The sequence below is a fragment of the Crassostrea angulata genome, chromosome 2 (assembly GCF_025612915.1).
Source record: "Crassostrea angulata isolate pt1a10 chromosome 2, ASM2561291v2, whole genome shotgun sequence".
NCBI classification, from domain to species: Eukaryota; Metazoa; Mollusca; class Bivalvia; order Ostreida; family Ostreidae; genus Magallana; species Magallana angulata.
In genome coordinates this window covers 452501-478013 of record NC_069112.1, presented here as the reverse complement: position 1 = coordinate 478013, position 25513 = coordinate 452501, and the positions used below count along the sequence as shown (strand labels likewise).

The window sequence follows — 25513 nt, the reverse complement described above, 5'->3', positions numbered from 1 at the left end:
AGTGCACTTAATTAAATGCTGACTAGTATTCATTATGTGAACACTTATTGTTGAAACAATTCATCTAGGAACATTTAAGGGTCCCACATATTTTTTATGTAACATAAAATAGAATGTTATGAATGATGTGTTTAGAACAAATTCTACTGTAATCGGCTCCATAAATCAGAATTGTATAATAAAGCTATGTTTTCGGATTCACTGTAGATAATTAAAAATTGTCTACTTTAGACTCTAAGTAAAGTATTTAAACTTGCTTGCTAGCTCTGCATACGACAATATCCCAAATCACATGTTCGAACTTAACTTGCACAAGTTTAGTCTTTGGCCTTCATATGACTTCATGTATTCTACAACTTCCTACTAAGAAGTGCCTCCTGTTTAATATAGGCGGTGGTGGCATTCTTTCTTGGTTTATTAAAATAATTTATTTGAAACACTCTCATCAGCATACTTATGACCTTAATGACATAGTTATGTGCCTTGGACGTAGACAATTTTTAATTATTTGCAGTTTCCGGTTTTTGTCTTCGCAGATGTTTTTTAAAAAAAATGACAACTTCTTAGAAAGACCCATATCTGACATGTTTATGAAGGTTAAGAAATCAGATAAGATAATTCGTGCGATTTAAATTAATCACCGTTCCACGTGGCACAAAGGATTTGTTGATGCTTAAAAACATGCATACTACGACCTTTAAAAATTGCAACAGTACTACAGAATTTATAACAAAAGTGCTAGTTAACAAGTCTTTCATCCGACGCAACAAAGTTAATCTTCTCATTTAGCATCCTATTTTATATTTCCTTAACAAGAAGGAACTCTTGTCATAGACTTCCGGACTCGTCAGTGACATTAAGATCCCGACCTTGTAGATATTATCGTTGGTAATGCTTCATGATTTGTACTGGTTCTGAAGTCTGCACCCTTCTGAAAACGATGGAAATGACCCTGAACGATTATTCCTACTTATCGAAGTTTCATTTACAAACAAAAAAATTCAATAAAAACCTGTGAAAGGGGCATTGTCACGATTTTGGTCAAAAATTATTTTTCCGAGTTTCATGTTCACAATTCTTCAGTAAGACAATTTTAATAGTCAACCAAAATTTGAGCGTAATTCGTTGAGTTTTATGTGATTTACAGAGCTTACAATTCTTTGCTATGTAAACAAAACGTATGTTTACATTTTGAATGCTGAAGTGAAAATTCCAGTTTTAGACCAAAAATTGTAAGAGGGGGGACAGGCCTATACTTGAGGCCAGGCCAACATTTGGGGCTAGGCCAATTTTTGAACGCAATAGTGGGACCTGGTCAATGATAAGGCCAGGCCATGCTCATTTAGAATATGTCAAGTGCATTAAATCTATTTATGCGATAATATATTTATATTTTTTTGTTAGAACTTTTTTTTATAAAATAGATAATATTTTGACCCCTCAGCCTCCTTAATCCCATCTCGCTTTCTGATTCTAAACCATGTTCGATATCTGTCGACAACCTTTTTCAACCAAAAACCAAACTTGTCCTCCATTTTTAGGAAGAAACACCTTTCCGGCAACGGTACTCTCGAGATGGCCAATTAACTACATTGTGGTAGCCCCCATGGTCTCGTAGGATAGGATAGTTAATCAAATTTTAATATTTTAACCTCTTAGACTCCTTCATTAGCAGCAAGTGATGCTAAATTTTCGTCAAGCCATTCGAATGCAATGAAAGTTACTCTTCTTTGAATTTCTGGGGTATTCAAAAGTTTTACTTTATTGCAGAGTGTTCATTAACTTCATGTTAAAATCTGCTTCCTTTTTAAAGAAATTTAATCTTAAATTATACTATCCATTTAACGTAAGTGTGTATATAAGATATTTTCTGCCATAAAATGAAAGGCATTATGAATAGAAAAAAATACAAGATTTTACCTCAATCTTTGTACGAGACGTTGTTGATACCGACTTCTCATCGTTGAACAGCTGCACAACAACATTCGTTATGGTTATGTGGCTGCCCACTGAAGTTTTTTCTTTGCACAAGTTCCTCCACAAGGAGACTATGCAAGCCCCCGATGCGTCTTTCACTTTAATTGTCCTTACTGGTGGGGTGTCCTCTCCGTTAACCCTCACGGATCTTTTCATCTCTTTCTGTTAAAATCACAAAATACAATTTATACAATGATTAAATCTATTATTATACCCCCGCAAACTAATTTAAGGGGGGGGGGTATATTGGTTTCACCCTGTCTGTCTGTCTGTAGATGCAACTTTGTCCCACCTATATAATTTTTTACAACTACATGGAACAGTCTGAAAATTTGTACATATGTTGATCACCATATGAAGATGTGAACCTGCAAATTTTGTTTAAGATCAGACAAGATTTAATGATTTTATGACAGTTTTTATTTGCCTTATTCTATATATTGTACACTGATGTTGAAAAGTAAGGGACGTAATCCTAACATTTTTTGTTAATTGATTAATAGTATGAAAACACTTTAAAATATATTTTAATAAAAAATAAAGATGGAGGTTTTTTGTCTTTAAGTCTGAACTAAATTTATTTTTTATAAGTATCCTATCAACTGACAATGCAAAATTTTTGATTGGCAATGATAAATTCTTGGGAGCTAATAAGAACATCAAAGACAAGTGTGGCTGAATTCATTTGTCCTAAGGGGGACATTATCGAAGTCATGGTTTAGATGGAGCATGTGATTAGGGAAAATTGATAATATGTAAAATGGGCGGCGGTTTTTTGGCTATTTTTAAAACTGTTTCATGTTATCCAAATGTTTCTAGCATTATAAGGAAATAAATAATATCATTATTAATAAAGAAGTTAACTATTTTTAGAAGTTGTTAAAATTGTCATATCTTTACTTCAATGTTTTCTTTATATAGGTTCACTGTTCACTCGTTACGTTATCATTCAATAATTTGCAAGTATATATTTTGCTCGAGACTATCCCTGACTTGGATCCGCCAAAGCGTGTCCACCACATTGCTCTCATTTGTGCTATTTCGGGTTTGATTATTAAATAATGAAAGTACAGTACCGATCACATTCAACATAACAGAAAGTAAACCCCAACTAAACCCCGGGTTTACTTTCTGGGTTTACTAGAGTGGACCCAGAGTAAACCCAGAGTGGACACAGAGAGTAAACCCAGTCAGAAGTATACCCCTGAAAGCAGACGCTAACTGTGTATTCGGAATATACAAAGGCTAGGAATTACAGGCAGTAAGATGGTAAGATATAGTATTAGTCTGCTTCACACTTAAGTGCATACAGTTGACCTTAAAAGCAATTTCAAAGTAAATCCCGAGTGGAACCAAGTTTTCAAAAAGTAAACCGAAAAAGTAAACCCGGGGTTTAGTTTGGGTTTACTGTGGTTGGGTCTGGTCGGTACTGTTGGTTTTTGATTAATTTCAAAGTAGTAACTTACCGGTTAAAATTCAATTATACCTTACGGACATCATTACACGTTTTGAAATACCAAAGGTGTAATCAAGTACTGTGGTGCAGGCATTTTGTAGTTTATTTGCAAAGATAATTATTTGGAGAATTCTCGGAGAAGGTTTCTCCTCTAAAGTGAAAAAACTACTTCCACTGTCAGCTGAAAGGTGTCTTTCAGGTTGCTACTACATGAAACTGGGATGGCATTCACGGCAGTAGAACTATAAATCAATTCGGCAGTGGAACTATAAATCAATTGCAATTCATCCGACGAGCTACTTCACTGTTTCACACGGTCAATGAATACGGTAATCATCTAAATTGCATGTAAATATGAATGTTCACTGTTTATTAAAACAATAAATTAATATCAGACACTGCATGAGATTGTATGAAATTCAGGGGTAACTTACATTTACGACACAGATAAAGCCTGAGCCGATCAAATCGTTTGTGGGGATCCATACTGTTTCTGTACCCAAGCAGTGAGAAGTCTTCCTGTTACCAAGGCAATTTATCTTCTAAAGATCCGTCGCGATAGACAAGGACGAAATTTTTCGCACTGTTTATGTTTTTCCATGAACGTGCGATTCTGAGCTGCAGCCTTTTCGAATGCAGCATCCCTGATTTCTTTTGAAACATCGCTTATTTTGGGGGAATGGTACAACTGACCCTAACCCGCCACACCCTGTGATGCTCAATGATGTGATTTTCAGAAATACTCTGTTTTGAAATGACCTTTGCCGACATAAGTCTGAACACGTATCTCCAGCTATTTCACACCTGCGAATGTTATTGTCATTCAAATTTTATACCACGTGGTTTAATTTGACCCTTTCAGTTTCGGAGTAAAAATCGTACCTCGTGTATAAAGTCTATTTCACAGTATCTAGGTTCTAGTAGTCAAATCTAAAATCTAGAGGTTTATTGATTTTAAACTTTATCTTCATTGATTGGTGAATAAAATGTGTTTTAAAAATAAATGTGACTATACAAAAATTAGTTTTTGTCTGCTGTTGCAACAACTAACATGCTTAAAAAAGATCCCTCCTGAGGATTAATTTTCGATCCGCGCCTGACCTAGTAATAACATCAATAGTGAAACAGACTATACCATTTTATGCAGAATGTTCCTTGAAAATGGCTTGATATACTAAGTTTTATGGCAAAATAGACACCCATTATTTTTTTTTAAAACATGGTATTGCACACCACAAGCATCAAACATGGCTATGATTTTATTAAGCAACCCAATGTTTATATTTTCAACCACTCTACACGTGTTTGAACACGAACGATAACTCTGTTCTGAATATTATCGTTTAATATAAATAACTGCTAGATGGTAAAATAAGACATACATCTTGAAAGCTTTTCCCGTTTTACCATAAATCAAAGTAGGATATGATATGAAAAACGACCAGTACTTACGTATTTTGAGAATATTATCCGAACACTTATACTTCCGCTCGAAATTTCACAGGAACTGAACAAATATCGATGAAGTTTCGTGAACTTTAATTCGAGCACCTCTGGATTTATTACTTCCTTAGCAACGATAAAGAAAACATTCCGAACACATTCGCAGGGGTGTATTTGAAGTGGAAATGGTAACATACATCAATCTTATGAATAAAGTGAAAACATTTTCTTTGCTTTTATTGAAAAAAAAATATAACGAACAGTTGTTAATACATTATGTTCTTTTTTTCCTTGCATTTTTTTCTGTTTCTGACTGATTTTGTTCGGGTGTGCTTTTTGAAGCTAGTTGTTTACTGTATGACTCGAACATACCATATCTTGAATTTGGACTAAAATGTCAACCATCACTTCTTAATTATCCCCTCGCGCAACTTGTTACGAAGGGAATATAGCATCGCTACCGTGCGTGTGTGTGTTCGTATGTGTATACTCCATTTCAGTTTTCTAGTGAATTAATAAAAAACCTTCCAATAGAATTTCCTCAACCTTTGCACAAATATACATCATTGTAAAAGATTAAAACAAATGCAATGTCATATTAATTGGTCAATTTTTTATGCAAAAACTTTTACACCATTGTAAAGGAGGGGGGCATACATTATGACAAGATTCGTTCAAAACTAAAAAATATTTATCATAGATTGCACACTTCTGTAAAATAACAAAGAAAACATACATGTGCCTTTCCAAACTATTAATACTATTACAAATTATTATTTCATTAAATCAATGTCATAATTATGACAGATTTTCATTAAATTTATACCAAATGTTTTGTTTGGAATGCTACTGACCATGCAAGAATTTTCACGTCGCTTTCTTAGTAATTGACTCTTTAATATAATTTAACTTCTGACAACATATTCACTAAAAGGACATTTTGTGTTGAACAATTTATCCGAAAGTTTTTATTTTTGTGAAAACACTAACTTTGTGCGAACCACGGACAATAAGATCAGAAATGTCATCAGCGAATAAAATAAAACTTGAAGAAAAAAACAACAGTCAGTAAATTCATACAACATGTGTCCCCTGTCAAAACGAGTCGGACCAACAACCGTTATTTCAACGCAACTCTGCAAATTCAGAGAGACACATTCAGCAAGGTTGTGTGTTTTGACCCATCTAAACATTCTATGTTGGTCGAAGCAAGCAATGCTAGGACTCCGCTAACACTGAATGTTCAAATAGTTCCTAGCAAATTCGATTCCTCAAAATCGGAGGTATTGGTGAATTACAAAACCAGAGAAGAGGTGTGCAGGGAATTGGCATTAACGTACCAAAGAAAAGAAATGGACGACACTGCGGGAGAAAAAACTAGAACTATTCAGGAAATACAGAATATTTCAGAGTACCACAAGGTAACTATATATTATTACAAATCAAGCAAATAAACATATATATTTTCACACCAAGATTTTGAGACTAGCAAAAAATCATTCTTGGGTCAAGTACAACAGTTTTAACAAGCATTCTGAGAGTATTGCATAAGCAATACACGTCCCCTACCGGTTTGTGGAAATTGTGAAAACAATGCACTGTTATGCAGAATATCGAACCCGAACATTAAAAAATTGGAATATTAAAAATTAATTTTCTCGAAAATATGTCAACCAGACGCTACAAAATTGTAAACTTGATCTGTAGTTTGATATTTTGAAGCTGTTCAGCAAATTTCATATTCCTCAAACGCATAAAGAAAAAAAGAGTGGAAAACTGAAGTGGGACAGACAGACAGACGGACTGACGGACGCAGAGGAAAGCTATAGTCCCCTCCGGTGAAAACCGGTAAGGGACTAATAAAATTATGGTTATATACATTAAGGCTCTTGCTTCATACAATACGCTAATTTACTATATTGCGTTTCATACAGTACCTTAGGCCAGCTTTTTTTTAAATTTCAGTTTACAAACCCGCCGACCCAATTTTTTAAAAATTTAAATAAAAATATAACGTCCTGAACTAGCTTTTAATTTGAATTTTTTCTCCGACTCGAAATTTTCTTTCTGGTAAAAATAAAACAAAATGTTGATGCACTCACGTGTAGTCAAAATTAATGTTGTTCATGTATTGAATAAAAATACCGAGTTCTTTCCGATCAAGTCACGGGCACTAGAAGTTACCCAAAAATATATAGGACCTACTCCTGTTTGCTGCCGCCCGACCCTACAGTTTATCACCCTATTAGTTTTGTGATCGGCAACTTGGCTAGAATTTCCCCACGAGAAGTTGAAGTCTTTCTGAGTTCACACTTATGTAAACTAACCTCCTTGGCAAGAAAATGATAAGTAACTAATTTAAAAGACATGTTCACAACATAATAAATACTAAAATAATCATAATTTAACCGTTTGGAAATAGATCCTCTACATAACGGTTGTAAGTGGGTCATATAGTTTGACTAATAACCCTAGATAAATACACTGAAGCACAGGAGTCCTATGACTGAAGTAAAGAGACTGATTTTATTTGTCATTTACCTAACATAATAACTAAATATTTCCTTTATTTAAAGTATAGTAACATTAAATAAATAAAATTTTACATATTAGATCAGCTTTTTTAAATTTTAAAAAAAAATTGTTTGATTTTATGCCAACAGTTATTGACATGCTATTTATTTTCATTAACAATATTTTAAAATTAAGTTTTGAATTTATGAATAGCCTTGTTAACTTAATCAAGTACATGATTTCTCAAACTTCTCCCTATTTTTCTGTAAGGAAACCCTTCTTTTTTATAAATGCATATATACAATATAAGGCCACATAAAATTAATTTTTAGATTCTCATCCCGGCCCGCCCCTCTGAGAAAGGCCCTCCCCGATGAATTTTATTTTATTGTGAAAAAAAAATGGGGGAAACAAATTCAGGAAAAAATATCGGTTTACAAAAAATTCGTCATGTTTGTTATCATAAGGATACAAATGTCTTCATGCATTAAGTTAAGTTGAAATAAAATGGAATTAAAAGATAACAAGTGGGTTTTTGTGCTCATATCAGCATTAACAATTCAAAAGAATAGAACAGTTATTTCTAGAACATGAATGGTAAAAAAGGTTAAAAAAAAAATATTAAAATAATAAATAAAATCCGCCCACCCACCCCCTATTTTTAGCCTGTACATTAGCCCATTTCTAGAAAACCAGGTAACCTTTCCATCTTGGGATGTTTTACGCTCCTTTACATTCTCACGTATGACAATTAAGTTAAGTCAACCTCTTGTTCTCTGTGAATACCATCTGGTTAAATATCATCTACCACAATATCAGAACTTTAAGAGGAGGATGAGGCTTTGCTTTCTTTCTTCTAATGCATGATGGAAACAAAGTGCAAAGAACAAAACATCAATAGCTAGTTATGATGGCGTTCAATGTTTTTCAGTCGCATTAAATTATTTTAATACAACCCTTTCTTTGTTTACGTGTTAATGCTCTTTGAAGAGCCCCGCTCATTATTCTAAAGAAAAAGAAGATAAATCAACATTTAATAATTACGTTAAAAATATAAAACTAGACAAGGAGTTTACGAACGGCTTTCACAAACGTTATTATGTATCCCCTTTCAAAGAGGAGACATATTGTCTTTGTCGAATCTTCTTCATCCAAATTTGTCCAGGCCGTAACTTAAATACCATTTGACATAAGACTTCAAACTTGGAACATAGGTAGATGGTATTGAGAAGGAGTGCACGCCACCAAAATATTTGACCTTGACCTATTTTGCTCTTCAAGGTCAAGCGTTTTATAAAAAATATTGTTCGGACCATAAAACAAGACTCCGTGAACATTTGACCTTTACCTTGTTTAACTCAAGGTCAAATTAAGAAAAAAATAATAAAATGTTGTCTGGGTCGTAACTTCAATACCTTTTGATACTTACACTTTAAATTTGAAACATAGGTAGATGGTATTGGGAAGAAGTTCATGCCTCCAAACTTTTGACCTTGACCTATTTTGTTATTCAATGTCAAGCGTTTTATAAAAAATATTGCCCGGACCATAACACTAGACTGCTTCAACATACAGACTTTTATTTTGTATCATAGATATATGGTATATAACCTAGCTCAACACCACCAAAACTTTTTACCTTGACTTAAAATGTTTATTTCAAGGTCAAATTAGAAAAAAAAACTCATTGTTCAACTCCTAAATATACTTTGACAGAAGGGCTTCAAACTTTAAACAAAGAAATATAATAATACACTGAGGTGCACTTTTGATGAATATTTGACCTTGAGCTTGTTTACTCGATATCAAATTAAGAACAAATAATAAAAACATGTATGGGTTGTAACTGAGATACCTTTTGACATTAAGACTTTACACAATATACACAATACCATCTAACTATGTTTTATGTTTAGAGTGCACAGCACCATAATTTTTTTTACCTTGACCAATATTGTGTCTCAAGTTAATTCATTTTCTAAAAAATATCGTACGAATCATAACACGAGATTCCTTAAACATACAGACTTTAAACTTGTATCACAGATATATACTTAAAAACAAAGAACTAAAATACCTTGAGACATACTGTTGTTAATTTTTAACCGTGTTTTCGGAAGGAAAAATCCGGTTATTAAAATGGTGAAAATGTCGGGCGGGCGGCTGCCAAAAGGGTACCCTCATTGTACGGATAATTCCTCCTACAGTTTTCAAGATAGGAAGTTGTTCCTTTGCAGATAAATTGTACATATATCAGAGGTGTGGATATTGCTAGGATTTTGATTTCCGATACTTTATGGAAAAAATACCAGCTTTTGTTTGTAAAAATACAGCACTTTTTTAATTATTTTACATCAAACTAATCAAGTTGCTTTTAGCTATCTATATATCATTATTGCCAATTATTCCTTTAAAAGGAATACTTGTTTTTACTTGCATTCATTTCACGTACGAGTTAATGAATACAAACTAGCAAAATGGCGGGAAAGATAGCGTCGCTTTTGCTGTTGTTGACTTTCGTTAGTACGGTAGCATGTTTTGAAATTAACTACCAGGTGTGCCGCATACAGCAATCGATTCTTCGATGCCCTTGGAGAGGTCTTGCAAAGATTCTGCTCCTAGAAAAACTGACAGCGGATTCTTTATAGAAAATAACGGAAAACGGCAATGTTTTTTAACCCCCCCCCCCCCCCCCCCCCCCGTGAAACAAAATTTCGTATTGAGGGATTTTAATTATTGATATTTAGCATAATATTACCAAATGGTTTGTTGTTTCACGGGGGGGGGGGGGGGGTATGTCTACAGACCGAAATACATTCCAAAAAAAGAATTTTGCTCTGTACATTTTTGAAAACTAATTAACAGATATGAATTTAAATGAAATTTTACATTTATATCGTAAATATGTTATTTTTAAGTTTTTATGCACATATTGGCAGCTAAATAATATTTTACTCACTCATAGAGATCGATTTCAACGAATTTTTTTAGACCCCGCATTAGCAAAACTTTTGTTTAAAAATAAAGAATTTTATTACCAATTTTATTTTTATATTAATTGATTTAAGATTTGATTATACTTTTTAGTAGTAAACTTAGTTTTTGAATATCTGACAGAAATTCCGAAATATTTGGATGTAAAATGTAGGCGGGAAACGGACATTAGCGTTCGCAGTTCTTGTGATTGTTCTCATGGGAATTTTTGTAAACCTTGTACGAAAATATAAGAGGCGACTAAGTACATTGCTACATAAGTTACCAATGCTGGAGTTCCCAAAGGACCACACCGCATAACTTGGTGTATTGTTTTTAATTTATTGAATAAATATTTTATTTCAGTAATTCTGCTAATAATCGCACGTTATATCATTCATCGAAGAAAAAGAATCTTGATCAAAATGTGTAACAATTGCTGTCCATGTCCAGTACACATCATTCCTTTTGATCAAGCAGAGCTGTCTGGACATTGAATGTATGTATAGAAAGTTTTTTTTGTGTTTCTTTTTAGGCTTTCTCGGAAAAACTACAAAATGTCTCACTCTCACCTTGCTTATTTGCAACAGGCTTAAAGGTATATGTGTCGTATTTTTGATGAATAGCATTAGGGAGATCTGATTATGTGCTTCATCTCTTTGTTCAAAGATAGGACATTCACGTTAATTACGTTGTCTAAGTCAATCGCATAACAAAGATACGATAAATAAAAGAAGTGTATTTTATATTTTACCAGCACGCTAAAAAATACAAACGATTTGAATAAACCCCGCCTTTAAATGGGACACGTGACATCCTTCTCGGTCAGTCAACAATAATGGCGACAACGAGAAAGCGGGGCAGACCGATAAGTTTGACGGATTCAGCAAGAAAAGAGAGAAAAAGACAGGCTGACAAAGGCAGAAATAAAGAAAAGATCTTTATCGGAGACTACATTGAAAGGTGGAATCGATTCAAATCTGAATTAAACCTAAACTACAACCATGAAGTTGTAGGGGTCCTGCTGGACAGGTTCGTGTACATGATATGCCTATTTCATTTATGTGTTTTCTTTCTAAGAACAAATGGATTTCCGTACAGAGAAATTTTTTGAAAATAGGAAAAATATCAAATACATCGCATACTTCTGAAGCATTGTAACATCAATATTTGTAAGCATTTTAAAACAATATTTTTTTTTGATGAGATGATGGGGCCCCCAAAGGGGCCGTGCAGTTTTATAAACAAGTCTTGTACTTGTACATCTTGTATGGTATCGTTCTCGTATGATATTAGCTATAATATATAGGAACATTGTTGTTGGTTTTGTTTTTTTTGGATATGTTGAGATTGATGTTCATTATGAAGTATTAGATTTTGATGAAGCTGGACAATCGACTATGACAGTTGCTTCATCAACCCCTCTGGTAAAAGTTCCCAATTGCTTAAAATTCCACATGGAATCTCAGATATATCATCTGTGGAATCTGGGTAACAAGCAACAGATAGGTAAGTTGACTAAAAAGTATGGTATATGTATTTTTAAAATTATTTATATCTATTACCAATACCTATACCTGAGATATGACAGTTTTCATTAATTGATCGACAGGGCAATACAGTAAATGTATTTTGTTTATAAAATACAAAATCTGTTTATGTACTATGCAGGATACAACAAATAAATAATGAATGTACACAATAAAAATGCATTTGTTGCCAATATAGTAATATGATATATACTGGCTATCAATATATTAGGTACCAGCTTCAGGTTGAGAAGATTGTATGCATGAAATATAAGTACTTGTGTACCCAGTATTAGTATTAATATTTTCTTTTTAGTGTTTTGTCAGGGGTCGAAGAATTGGAGATGGGACCGTCAACAAGGTACTGTGGTGATTTACGGACTCCATTGAGTCCATTCAATTTGATACCATGTGCATGTGATAACAGTGGTTTAGTAAAATTTAAATATGATTTCATAATGCAGCAAAAAGGCAAAGGGAAAATTTTCCTCATCTTTCTTGGATCCATTACAGTAAGTATAGTATGTCTATATGTTGAAGCAAGGTATCAATGAGTGTTTATAGCAATGTATACTCTATACATATTTTGCTAATTGTTATGTTTGTGAGCTTCAAAGCTTATTCCTATTATTCAGATTAAGCATTGACATAACATAGGAATCCGGTGATGAGGATAGTGATGGATCTGAATACCAGCCGAGTTTCAACATGTCTTTGGGGTAAATGCAATGTTTTACCCTGAATGAATATTTTTCTACATAAAATTTAAATAGAAATTGATTTCTATTTTGTACATTCATAGTGTAGACGATACATTGTAACGTGTCTGTTGTACTGCCTTTTGTAATCAAATTATACCATTCTAGGCCAATGGAGATCACAGATATTGAAGACTGCCCAGGCATGAGATCTGTATTACCGGAAGATAACACAGAAGATGACGAGGAAGAAGAAGAACGAGACAGATTTTGGAGGGGGATCATCAGTTCTGCAAATATTGAATGCTGTTTTCCTATTTGCAATTTTTCTTCTTTCTCCAGATCACTGAGGGCTATCCATTTTCCATCAAACCACACACCTTTGACCCCTTCAAAGAAGTGTATCTTATACCAAGTCGAAATCTTGTCTTTCGTAATTTCTATTTCAGTGTTATGTTTAAGAAATAAAGTTTTAAAAATACCCATACAAACACTTGCGATAGGGCGCCTGTAATGTGCGAAACGAAATCGAAACGAAACGAAACCAATTGAAACGAAACGAAACCAATGGAAACGAAACAAAATCAAACGAAACGAAACCAACAATCAAAACGAAACGAAACAGAATTTAAACAAAACTAATATCAATTTTGACTACCTAAAAGTGAAAATAAATTCATTGAAATAAAATTTTGAACCATAAAATATAACTACCTGTATGTTTCAGATTACCGCTGTAAATTTTTAAGCCGATTATCCGAAATTTGCAAAACTTATATAATTATGTAAATAAGCGATGTACATTCCTATACCTTTTAATGTTTCTAATTATACCCCCGCTCCGAAGGAGAGGGGGTATACTGTTTTACCCTTGTGTGTCTGTCTGTCCGTCCGTCCGTCTGTCTGTCTGTCTGTCTGTCTGTCCGTCTGTCTGTCCGTCCGTAACAAAAATTTCTGTCGCATTTATCTCAGCAACTATTTATCGCAGATGCTTGAAATTTTAACACAGCGTTTGTTAAGGCATGCCATATTGTGGGATATATTTTTGTACCAACCGGACGTCAACTTCCTGTTAAATGACAACTTTGCTTATTTTTTAACCAAAATTTTCAAACAAATTTTCGTCAAAGATTTCTCAGCAACTGTTTATCGCAGATGCTTGACATTTTTACACAGTATTTGTATAGGCATGCCATATCGTGGGATATATTTTTGTACTAATCGGACGTCTACTTCCTGTTAAATGACGACTTTGCTTATTTTTTAACCAAAATTTTCAAACAAATTTTTGTCAAAGATTTCTCAGCAACTGTTTATCGCAGATGCTTGAAATTTTAACACGGTATTTGTATAGGCATGCTATATCGTGGGATATATTTTTGTACCAATCAGACGTCAACTTCCTGTTAAATGACGACTTTGTTTATTTTTAGCAAAAATTTTCAAACAAATTTCCGTCAAAGAATTCTCAGCAACTGTTTATCGCAGATGCTTGAAATTTTAACACAGTATTTGTATAGGCATGCTATATCGTGGGATGTATTTTTGTACCAATCAGACGTCAACTTCCTGTTAAATGACGACTTTGTTTATTTTTTGCCAAAATTTTCAAGCAAATTTCCGTCAAAGAATTCTCAGCAACTATTTATAGCAGATGCTTAAGATTTTAACACACTATTTGTTTAGGCATGCCATATTGTGGGATATATTTCTGTACCAATCAGGTGTCAACTTCCTGTTAAATGACGACTTTGTTTATTTTTAGCCAAACTTTTCAAACAAATTTTCGTCAAAGATTTCTCAGCAGCTATTTATCGCAGATGCTTGAAATTTTAACACAGCGTTTGTTAAGGCATGCCATATTGTGGGATATATTTTTGTATCAATCAGACGTCAACTTCCTGTTAAATAATGACTTTGTTTATTTTTTGCCAAAATTTTCAAACAAATTTTCGTCAAAGATTTCTCAGCAGCTATTTATCGCAGATGCTTGAAATTTTTACACAGTCTTTGTCAAGGCATGCCATATTGTGGGATATATTTTAGTACCAATCGGATGGTATCTTCCTGTTGAATGAGTACTTTGTTTATTTTAGCCAAAATTTTCAAACAAATTTCCGTCAAAGATTTCTCAGCAGCTATTTATCGCAGATGCTTGAAATTTTAACACACTATTTGTTTAGGCATGCCATATTGTGGGATATATTTCTGTACCAATCGGATGCCAGCTTTCTGTTAAATGTCGACTTTGCTTATTTTGCATATTCACATCAGAGCGGGGGTATCACTAGTGAGCATTGGCTCACAGATTTCTTGTTTGTTTCATTTAATGATATTCAGACGTTTAGAGAGAGAGAGAGAGAGAGAGAGAGAGAGAGAGAGAGAGAGAGATACCTTAAAACTTATCAGCAACATCACATAGCAAAGTATATTCGCAAGTTTTGGAAGAGAGAGATAGAGATATGATGATGATACTGAAGAGGACATTCTAACAACAAATTTCTTTCCATCGATTTGAAATATTGTAAAAATGAAACGATCGAATACAATGTGATTTATAGCATACTGGTTGATGACCAGTTTCTAACATATAATAAGAAAGTAAAGCATGAATTTGGACGTCGTAATTTGACAAAATTAAAGTGCAATATAAAGAGGTTTTTTACCTTTTTTTTTTTTTACCTTAAATCAAACATGATCCCCTCTTTCTCTCCCTTTCACACGCACGCACAATGTATTTGAATCATTTTTACAATATTTCATATCAATATAAAAAAAAATCGTGTAGTTGGAATGTCTCCGTAAATACTGTAAACGCACTATATTTAGGGTGTACAATATTTGGCGGGATATAATTCTTCAACAAGTTAGCATGGATTTGATTTAGCAAATTTCTGAATTTACTTTTTTATCTACTTATAAATTTTACATTTGGCAATGTACTTGATTTTGAGGACGCCGTTTTCCGCCAAAAACGCAAAATAGAATACATAGCTAAAGGAGTAAATACAGTTTTATAATACGTTTACAGTATAATCATCTTTATATTGCAAGTTAATTTTGTCAAATTACGACGTCCAAATTCATGCTATTCATATTACAACAATTCTTATCATATGTTAGAAACTGGTAACCAACCAGTGTGCTTTAAATCACATTGTATTCGATCGTTTCGTTTTTACAATATTTCAAATCGACAGAAAGAAAATTGATGTTAGAATGTCCCCTTTAGTATCATCCTCAGTAGTGAGGGTAGTAGTCTGAAGTCAGTATAGGGTCACCAATGACCTTGATACCTAGGTCAAGGTCAGGTCATATGAGGTCAAGGTCAGGTCACCTGGGTCACTAGATCAGGGTCATGTCAACTGAGGTCAGGTCACTAGGCCAGGGTCAAAGCCAATGACCTTGATAAATGAGGTCAAGGTCAGGTCAGAGACTTTGATAAATGAGGTCAAGGTCAGGTCACCTGAAGCTTGATAAATGAGGCCAATGTCAGGTCACCAGAGGTCAAGGTCAGGTTACCTGTCTATAATTTTGAGGTCACTATCATAGGTCAGGGTATAAACTTGATAGTTAGAACAGTCACATATCACCTTGATAAGTCTGAAGTCATAAACAATTATTTAGGTCACCTTGGTAATTATGAGGTCACTTACAGGCGGAGATCACCTTGATAATTCTTAGTTCTAAAACCTGGTTCCTTAAGGTCACATTGATACCCTGGTCTCTTGGAGTCACCTTAGTACATTAACATGAGGTCACCTTGATAACCAAGTCACCGTATGACCTGGGTCACCGTGTTAATAAGTACATTTAATATGGAACTATAAATTACGCATGAAATTTAACATTCAAACACATACAATGTTATGAAAGGACTATATTGGTGTTTTACAAAAGGTATGATTATTATTTTCTATCAGTTAGATTTTTCGAATATATTTGGAGAGGCACGGGAGAAACAAAAACAATTTATTGTTTGTTAAAAACTGTTAGAATTGAAAAACTACTAATTGCATGTGCATCTTGCAAAAATCCTTTATTTTCAAAAATTAAGTAATAATATACAGTTACAAAAGATATGAACACCATTGAACTATTGTCTCATAAATGTAACACTTTACTACGATTGTCAACTTGTTTCATCTCGTTATTCAATACCGGAAGTTTTTAAAGCCAAATGGTCAATCAAACATTTATAAACAAATAATTTGATTAAGTTAAGCTTAAGTTCTTCAAAAATCGAAATGTTTATTAGGAAGAAGAAAATTTTGCACGTTTCTTCTCGGGCTCTCCGTACTTCGATGTGAGATAATTTAAAATTATCTCACTTTGCTGAAGATCCAGCGCTATCTGCTTTTGCAAGGATTTTAGATCTTCCAACTCTCGGGAAGCAACAGCCAAGGGCTCTGAAAATCTCTTCTCCAGGGCTTTAAACTTTTTTTTATTATTCCTCCTTTTAAATAAAAAAATATATATTTTTTAAATATTAACAACCAGTACATTTTAAAATGTTTTTCAACAAGTAAAGTAATTGACAGATGTGTATTTTTAATTATTTAAAGCATCGATTAATTTACCTGAACGTTGTAAGAATTGAGTCCTCTGCGTTGGCGGCTAACGTTGTAGAATCCGTTAGTGTTGGGGGCCAGTTTTCATCATGCGCAGGAGAGTATGACGGTGTCGATACACTTGAAGTACAAGCAGAGTACCTAATAAAATATAAATAGGAATACGTGCGATAGACTTTTCCCCTTTTATATATTTATAGAATTAAAAAAAAAATTACAATATGTATTTATAATTTATTTCCCGCATTAACGGTGATTAATAGTGGGTATATAAAATAAATAAATAACTAGATACATTTCCTGACCTTTTGAAAGGTAGCTCTGTTTTAATGTGATCATTTTCTGCCAAAACTGGGACCAGAGGGATAATTGTTGTTTTGACGTTCTCTGCTTTTTCGTTGAAAGGGCTGGTCGTTGTTTGTTCCTTTTTTAATGTGCCTGACAGTAAGTTCTTCAGGACGGTAGGCCCTGTGCTATCTTGAACCACTACTTTAGACGACTGCGTCGCTCCTTTTTGAGGAACAATGAAAGATCTTAAAAAAAAAAATACCAATTCAAATTTTACGTCTTTAAATAAAAAGTACTTAAAGTACAGAGAGTCAGACTTACAAAAAATTAATAAAAGGATAAAATATTATGAGAGAATAATACGTACATGCAAAATTCAGTAAATGTCATTAACGACAAGTTTGATTTTTCATGGCACAATATTTTTTATAACTAAATTCTTAACTTACTTTGAGAATGAAGGGGTCTGTTTCTCTATTTGTTTCCATGATTCTTCGAACTCAGGAGATGTTTCAAAGTCACTGCATAAATAAGTAAATAAAAGATAAACTAATAGCAATATATTTTTAATACCGTTAACCCCCCCCCCCCCCCCCCTCTTTTATGTCCAAGTATTTCATCAATATTATAGCAATCATACAGTATAATTATGATATTTTTAAATTAAAAATATATAAAACACAAATATTCACCGTAAATGACTATGCTTACACAATATATATATATATATATATATATATATATATATATATATATATATATATATATATATATATATATATAATTTATATGTATATATATATATATATAATAAAAGAAAAAAAAGCTACACTAACTGCAAAACATAAGCGCTTTCATTGTTAAAAATCTTCAGACGTTTTAACGACTAGTTTTAACGACTGTAAAACGTCTGAAGATTTTTAACAATGAAAGCGCTTATGTTTTGCAGTTAGTGTAGCTTTTTTTTCTTTTATTATATTTTTACCGGACACTGAGAAAATACATACCCCGGTATGTATATGATACACAACTTTCAATTACTAGTTTACCGTATATGCAACAAATCATAGAACCGAGTTTACTTACATTAAATCAGAAAAGTCTGTCATTTTGACAAATTGATGAATTTGTGCTTTTTGAGAACTTTGTTTCCCCAACACAATTTTTATGTCAATCCCCGGGCTTTAAATACTCTCACAGAAAAGTGCGTGGGATAAGGGTATGGTCGTTCATTATACCCACTTTTTTGTAAAATATCATTTCTTAATATGTATCAAAATTAAATCAGGATTTATGATAGAGGTTAGGTCATTGCTCAGGTCTAAAACAATTTTTATGTGATGATCTTTCAAAATTTACCGATGAAAATGTCACCTCCTCCTTGACAGGGGTGATTGAACTAAATTACTACGTAGAAACGAGTATTTTTTTATCAGGTGCAAATTTTCAATATTGATAATTTAATAGTACGGCCACTCACCTTTATAGATAGAAAAACGCGCGAATGTAAATTCATATTTTAATCATAAGTAGCCGACGTATTGAAAATAATTAAATTATTATTTAAAAGAAAGAAAAACAATGGAAATGTATACAATTACAATATATTAGTGTAACATAAGGGCGATAAGTTGACAATGTACCATTGTAAAATTATTTTGATTGTTTTTATAATGTTGATGCAACAATATACGGGTATTAAAACAATTCGCGGGTAAAAGGTCACATGATTTCCCCAAACTGGGTTGTGCAGCGCACATGGCATTTGGGATAAAGATGGCGAAGGTCCTTTTCCTTTTGTTAGGCATACAGTCCTTCGGATTGTGCTTGTTTTTTTGCGGAAAGAGGTGTAAAGACATGCCTGGATATTGCGAGTTGTCGCGAAGTGTATATAAATTCGGAAATCTATCGTGATGTACATGTATTTGTAAGAAGCTGTGGTCTATCAGTAATTTACGTAACCGGAGCAAGAGACGTTAGAGTACATGACTTGCGGGGACAAACTTGTTGTAAGTATTAATATAATTGAATCAATCTATATATATAAAATATTTTGTCAAATCTTATATTGTTTATGGTCTCACTGATCTCGTTACACCTCTGTCAGCGTTTGAAAAGTAGCAAATTTATTCGACGTGTAATTTTTTTTCATGAATAAAAAGGTAAAGCTAAGAAATAGTTGATGAAATAAGAAATAGTTTATGAAATAAGGTGAAAATGATTGACAAGCACGTATTCTGTAAATTCTTTGATGCTATTTGAATTTTGCACATATTTCTTGATCCACCACTGATTCTTAGTGTACTCGAACTTGACATCCAAGTATTTTCTAATTTTTGCTACTAAAGGTAAACGCTTATTTTGACTCTTTACAATAACGAAAAGTTGACAGGAGCGGGGTATGATTGGGGATAGGAACGATAACTCTGAAAATAAATGTAATTCGGGATCGAGATTCTGACTACTCCGCCATTTCCGCTGGTGAAAAAAAAAATAAAAAAAAATTTGGAACTTAAATGTAATCACCTGTCGAGCTTTGAAAATTGAAGAGAAAAAATATTATAAAGATTGTTGTCTTGTTTTAGCATCCATTAGGGTACCTAAGAGACAGATGTCGACAGGAGGCATTCAAACAAAAGGTACATGTTCTTATCTGTCTAACTGTATGTAAAAAACAAAAACAAAAAGAGAAAAAGTCAACTTAGATTTATTTTATGTTTTAGGTGTGCCATCCACATCAATTCGCACCCACACTGAGGTCTCCACCAATGGCGGTTCTAGCTTTTCCACAGACACCCCCACTTACAACACTGAGACCCCCACCAAAAAGAGTTTGTCCACTGTGACCTCTACCACGACCCTGGTTTATCAGACTACTTTAGTTGATGGAAAGTTGTTTATTTCCTATGTTGACTCTGTCAGAAGTCTAATTTAGATGCGATTTGGAACTCAAATGTAATCATTAGTCAAGCTTTTAAATTGGAGAGAAAATATTATAAAGATTGTTGTCTTGTTTTAGCATCCATTGGGGTACCTAAGAGACAGATGTCGACAGGAGGAATTGAAACAAAAGGTACATGTTCTTGTTTGTCTACCTGTATGTAGATATGATTGTTAAAGTCAATCTGGTCACCTTCAATCATTCATTCTCTCCTGTACATGAAACTCTTGCCCTCTATCTCTCCTTTTTTTTTTTAATTCCATAAAAAAAAGAAAAAAAACCCAGTCAACTTATATTAATTTTATGTTTTAGGTGTGAATGATTTATTTTATGTTTTAGGTGTGCCATCCACATCAATTCGCACCCACACTGAGGTCTCCACCAATGGCGGTTCTAGCTTTTCCACAGACACCCCCACTTACAACACTGAGACCCCCACCAAAAAGAGTTTGTCCACTGTGACCTCTACCACGACCCTGGTTTATCAGACTACTTTAGTTGATGGTAAGTTGTTTATTTCCTATGTTGACTCTGTCAGAAGTCTAATTTAGATGCGATTTGGAACTCAAATGTAATCATTAGTCAAGCTTTTAAATTGGAGAGAAAATATTATAAAGATTGTTGTCTTGTTTTAGCATCCATTGGGGTACCTAAGAGACAGATGTCGACAGGAGGAATTGAAACAAAAGGTACATGTTCTTGTTTGTCTACCTGTATGTAGATATGATTGTTAAAGTCAATCTGGTCACCTTCAATCATTCATTCTCTCCTGTACATGAAACTCTTGCCCTCTATCTCTCCTTTTTTTTTTAATTCCATAAAAAAAAAGAAAAAAAACCCAGTCAACTTATATTAATTTTATGTTTTAGGTGTGAATGATTTATTTTATGTTTTAGGTGTGCCATCCACATCAATTCGCACCCACACTGAGGTCTCCACCAATGGCGGTTCTAGCTTTTCCACAGACACCCCCACTTACAACACTGAGACCCCCACCAAAACAAATTTGTCCACTGGGACCTCTACCACGACCCTGGCTTATCAGACTACTTTAGTTGATTGTAAGTTGTTTATTTCCTATGTTGACTCTGTCAGAAGTCTAATTCAGATGAGATTTGGAACTCAAATGTAATCATTAGTCGAGCTTTTAAATTGGAGAGAAAATATTATAAAGATTGTTGTCTTGTTTTAGCATCCATTGGGGTACCTAAGAGACAGATGTCGACAGGAGGAATTGAAACAAAAGGTACATGTTCTTGTTTGTCTACCTGTATGTAGATATGATCTGGTCACCTCCAATCGCTCACCCTTCCCTGAGCATCTAACTCTTGCCCTCTCTCTTTATCTATCTCTACCCATAAAATTTTCAAAAAAAAAACCCAGTCAACTTAGATTTATTTTATGTTTTAGGTGTGCCATCCACATCAATTCGAACTCGCACCGAGACCTCCACCAATGGCGGTTCTAGCTTTTCCACAGACACCCCCACTTATACCACCAAAAAGAGTTTGTCCACTGGGACCTCTACCATGACCCTGGCATATCAGACTATTTTAGATGATGGTAACTTTTTTATTTCCTCTGTTGACTCTGTTTTGAACAAAAATTTGATATTGATATTTAATTGAAATTAAAAATATTTGTCCCTCAGTTAAATATTTAGTTTATTCATATATTTAGTTGTGTAAACGTTATAATGTGTGTGTGTGTATATATATATATATATATATATATATATATATATATATATATATATATATATATATATATATCATTTGTGGATAATTATTATTGTAGATTCCAAAAAGCAAGACAACCTCTTCATGGACCCCGAGTGGAAAGGTTTCACAGTTCTTAATATTTTAAATTTAGTGTTCAGTTTTTGTATTTTTGTAGGTGTGTTAGTTTTAAGATAAAGATAAGCTTAAAAATCTGAAATCTGACACTAAGACATCCAGAAAAAAAATTAAAAGAAAATCAAATCGGTCAATATTTAAACCAAGAAATAGTAAATTATCTACGAAGTCCAAAATAGATTTGAGAAAAATTCAGTCATACATGTCTTCTACAGATGATAGTGAATGTGAGTCTGTTATTTTTTATCAAGAATCTGTGTGTTAATGATGCTATGATAAGTGTGTGGGTCTTGTATTATTGAAACTTATTTTAGGTTGTTTTTTTTAAATTTTGTTAGGAATGTTGGTGTGGTCAATCTTGATGACCATTCTCATCATACTAATATTGCTGAAAAGATGGTTGCAAGCAAAATGTCGAAATTGTGCACACACCCAACCTGAACAACTAGCTACCACTGAACAACCAGCTACAATACCTTCAGCAACATCAACACCAGCACCAATTTCCTCACCAGCAATTGTACACCTACACCCAGCATTCTCTCCGTTGTCATTCACTCCTCCTTCCTTGGCCACGACCCCAAGCACCATAACCTCAACCCCACCAGACACTGCACAATGCTTAACTTCAGCACTCACGAGTCGGTCAACTCCACCCGCTTCACAAGCTGAAAGCATAGAAATGCGAACCCCGCCATCACTTGCCAAAACCCCTGAAACACCATCCACGGTGACCTCAGCCAAACCTCTGCTAAGTCAAACATCAGTCTCTGACAACACAAGGTCCAAGACGGCAAAGAAGCAACTTAACTTGTAAAAAAAAACTGTATATGTGCTAAGGGAAAAACTTTCATTTACTACATGTAGTAAGTCAAACAGAAATTTATGTAAAAGAAAGTAGATTTGGTTTTATTTTAATTTTACAACACGTGTTTGCTAAAAAGGTTTTAACATGTGAAAAGTGCCAGTACACATGATATCCTACTTTTGGATGGATATATATTATTATCAAAATAGTTTTATTATTGTTATTTTGATTACCAATTGTGAATCAATACTCACTAGTAATTTTTTTTTTTTTTGGTTTTACATGTGAAATGTGCCAATACACAAAATATCCTACTTTTTGATGGATATATATGTATTATTATTATCAAAATAGTTTTATTACATGTATTGTTATTTTGAATACCAATTGCGATTGTTGTGAAAACTAACTGTCATTTACTGACAAGTCGAGCTCAGTTAGAGTTTTATGTAAGACTACTATAATATTTAGTTTCTCAGGCACTGCATCATGCATTCAAACAGAGAAAAGGGGAATAACTCAATGTTACATATGACATTTTCAAACCCCAAGGTGAAAAACAAGCCTATCTACCTCATGTCTATCTCATTACTTTAAAAAAAAAAAAAATGTCTGAGGAACTAAAAATTATTTTTTAAGCCTAAAGGACTAATGTGCCAATACACATGTTATTGTTATTTGGAAAACCAATTGTGATTTTTTTTTTATAACTGAGGGACTTTAGTGTTTTTATATTGTGGAAATGTTCTATACAGATAAAGGAATTTGTATACATTCATGGTTCATTGAAAGTATTTTAATTAAAATGTTTTTTCCATGTATAAATGAGTTTCTGTTTTGTTTATTTCAGTGTACAATGCTATTAAGGAAAAAAAAAATTAAATCTGATAAAAAGACCAAACAAAAGTAAAAATTTTTTTTCTTCGTTCCTACTCTTTTTTTTTTTTTTGCCTTGGAAACATGAAACTTTTGTCTAATATCATTGTGTTATGATGGGAAATAGAGAACATAGGTAATGATTACAAGAATAAAATGAAAATTAGTATGTGGTGAAGACCATTTCGGGTTTTAAGTGAAAGCATAGGAAAAAAGCATTTTATTAACAAAATAATTGAATGTATCACGTTTAACTTAGGGGAGAAAAAACTATAAACTTGGATCATTGATGATTGGAACAACAAAATTGTTGCAATGTTTCAAACTTTTGTTTGTTGAAAGGTGTTGGGAATGATTAAAGACAGGTTCTTTATCACATAATCAAGAAAATGGTAATATTTGTTTTTAATTTTATTTTAGAAAAAAAAAAACATGGGTGATAATGGTCTATTAAAAGAAATCCTGGATTCCTTTAAACGATGTGGACACCATCAATTTTTTTGCCGCAGCGAATGGGCTTACGGGAGACACCGATGTGGAGAACAGGTTAAGGGAACTGGAATGGGAAAACTACATTGACTCATTGTGGGACGAGCTTCTCCCAGTTATAGAGCCTGATGCCAAGAAGTCTAGACAGGACGATGACCAGCCATCTTCCAGCATTCAGTCAGGGGGTGGTAATGAACGGGACAAACCTTACTATATATGGAAGAAGGATATTAGGACTTTTAAGAATCTGGCTCGTGATGTATCCTTTAAGGTTAAATTTAACGAGCAATGGCGAGGAGAAAAGTTAGTGGATATTTACGAAAAATTGCATGCCATGTTTGATGATGTGCTGTCGCAAGCCAGAGGACACGACGCCGATTTAGGGAGGGTGGTAATAAACCATCCAAATCTAAATAACCCGATAGTTGTCCCACTACAATCGTGGCAAAATCTAAATGCCGATAGAGTGATGTCCGAAATTACGAAAGTGCTAAACTCTAACGAAACTCTTTTCGTTTACGAAAATTTACTGGTCACGGTAGGCACGATTGATTTACCAAAAGGTGGGAGCTGGAGTGGAAATAAATTATCGCTGACGTCACTTTTTGGGCCTAACAATTCTCTGATGAAAAAGAAATCGGTCTTATATGTTGAAAATGACAACAACCTCTGTCTACCTATCGCCATAGGACTATGTTTTTTAAAAACGTGTAACAAAGTAGATGCGGAATCTTGGTCTCGTTTAACCGGAAACTAGAGGTACTGTGAGCAAGCTCACAATTGATACCCCCCGCTAAGAAAAATCATAACTCATGTATTTTTTCTATTATAGAAAATATTGAATGAATCTATTTCATCGCCCATTTTCTATAAATAACAACTGCTCTATTTTTTAAAACTGTTATTGCTTATATGAGTACACAAACCAATTTCTATTCTTTAAATTCCATTTTAGTTCAAGTTAACTGTTAATGCATGAGGACATTTGCATCCTTATGTTAACAAACATGACTCGAATCAAACGAAATTCCACATGTCAAGCAGCCACTTAATATAAACATTTTGAATTATTGGTATACTGAGCCCGATTTTTT

General features: G+C 33.5%; 1 protein-coding gene and 1 pseudogene across 1 annotated transcript; both read left to right on the top strand.

Annotated features, from left to right (window-relative positions):
- Nucleotides 1-11201: 11201 nt before the first annotated feature.
- Nucleotides 11202-13101, top strand: LOC128171864 (uncharacterized; annotated as a pseudogene).
- Nucleotides 13102-20359: 7258 nt separating this feature from the next.
- On the top strand, nucleotides 20360-23937 carry LOC128173175 (mucin-5AC-like). The gene is made up of 7 exons (XM_052838888.1): nucleotides 20360-20522; nucleotides 20730-20894; nucleotides 21026-21079; nucleotides 21287-21451; nucleotides 21583-21636; nucleotides 21801-21953; nucleotides 22585-23937. Exons 1-7 carry the CDS (start codon nucleotides 20495-20497, stop codon nucleotides 23061-23063), a joined length of 1098 nt encoding a protein of 365 aa, XP_052694848.1. The 5' UTR covers nucleotides 20360-20494; the 3' UTR covers nucleotides 23064-23937.
- The last annotated feature ends 1576 nt before the right edge of the window (nucleotides 23938-25513 follow it).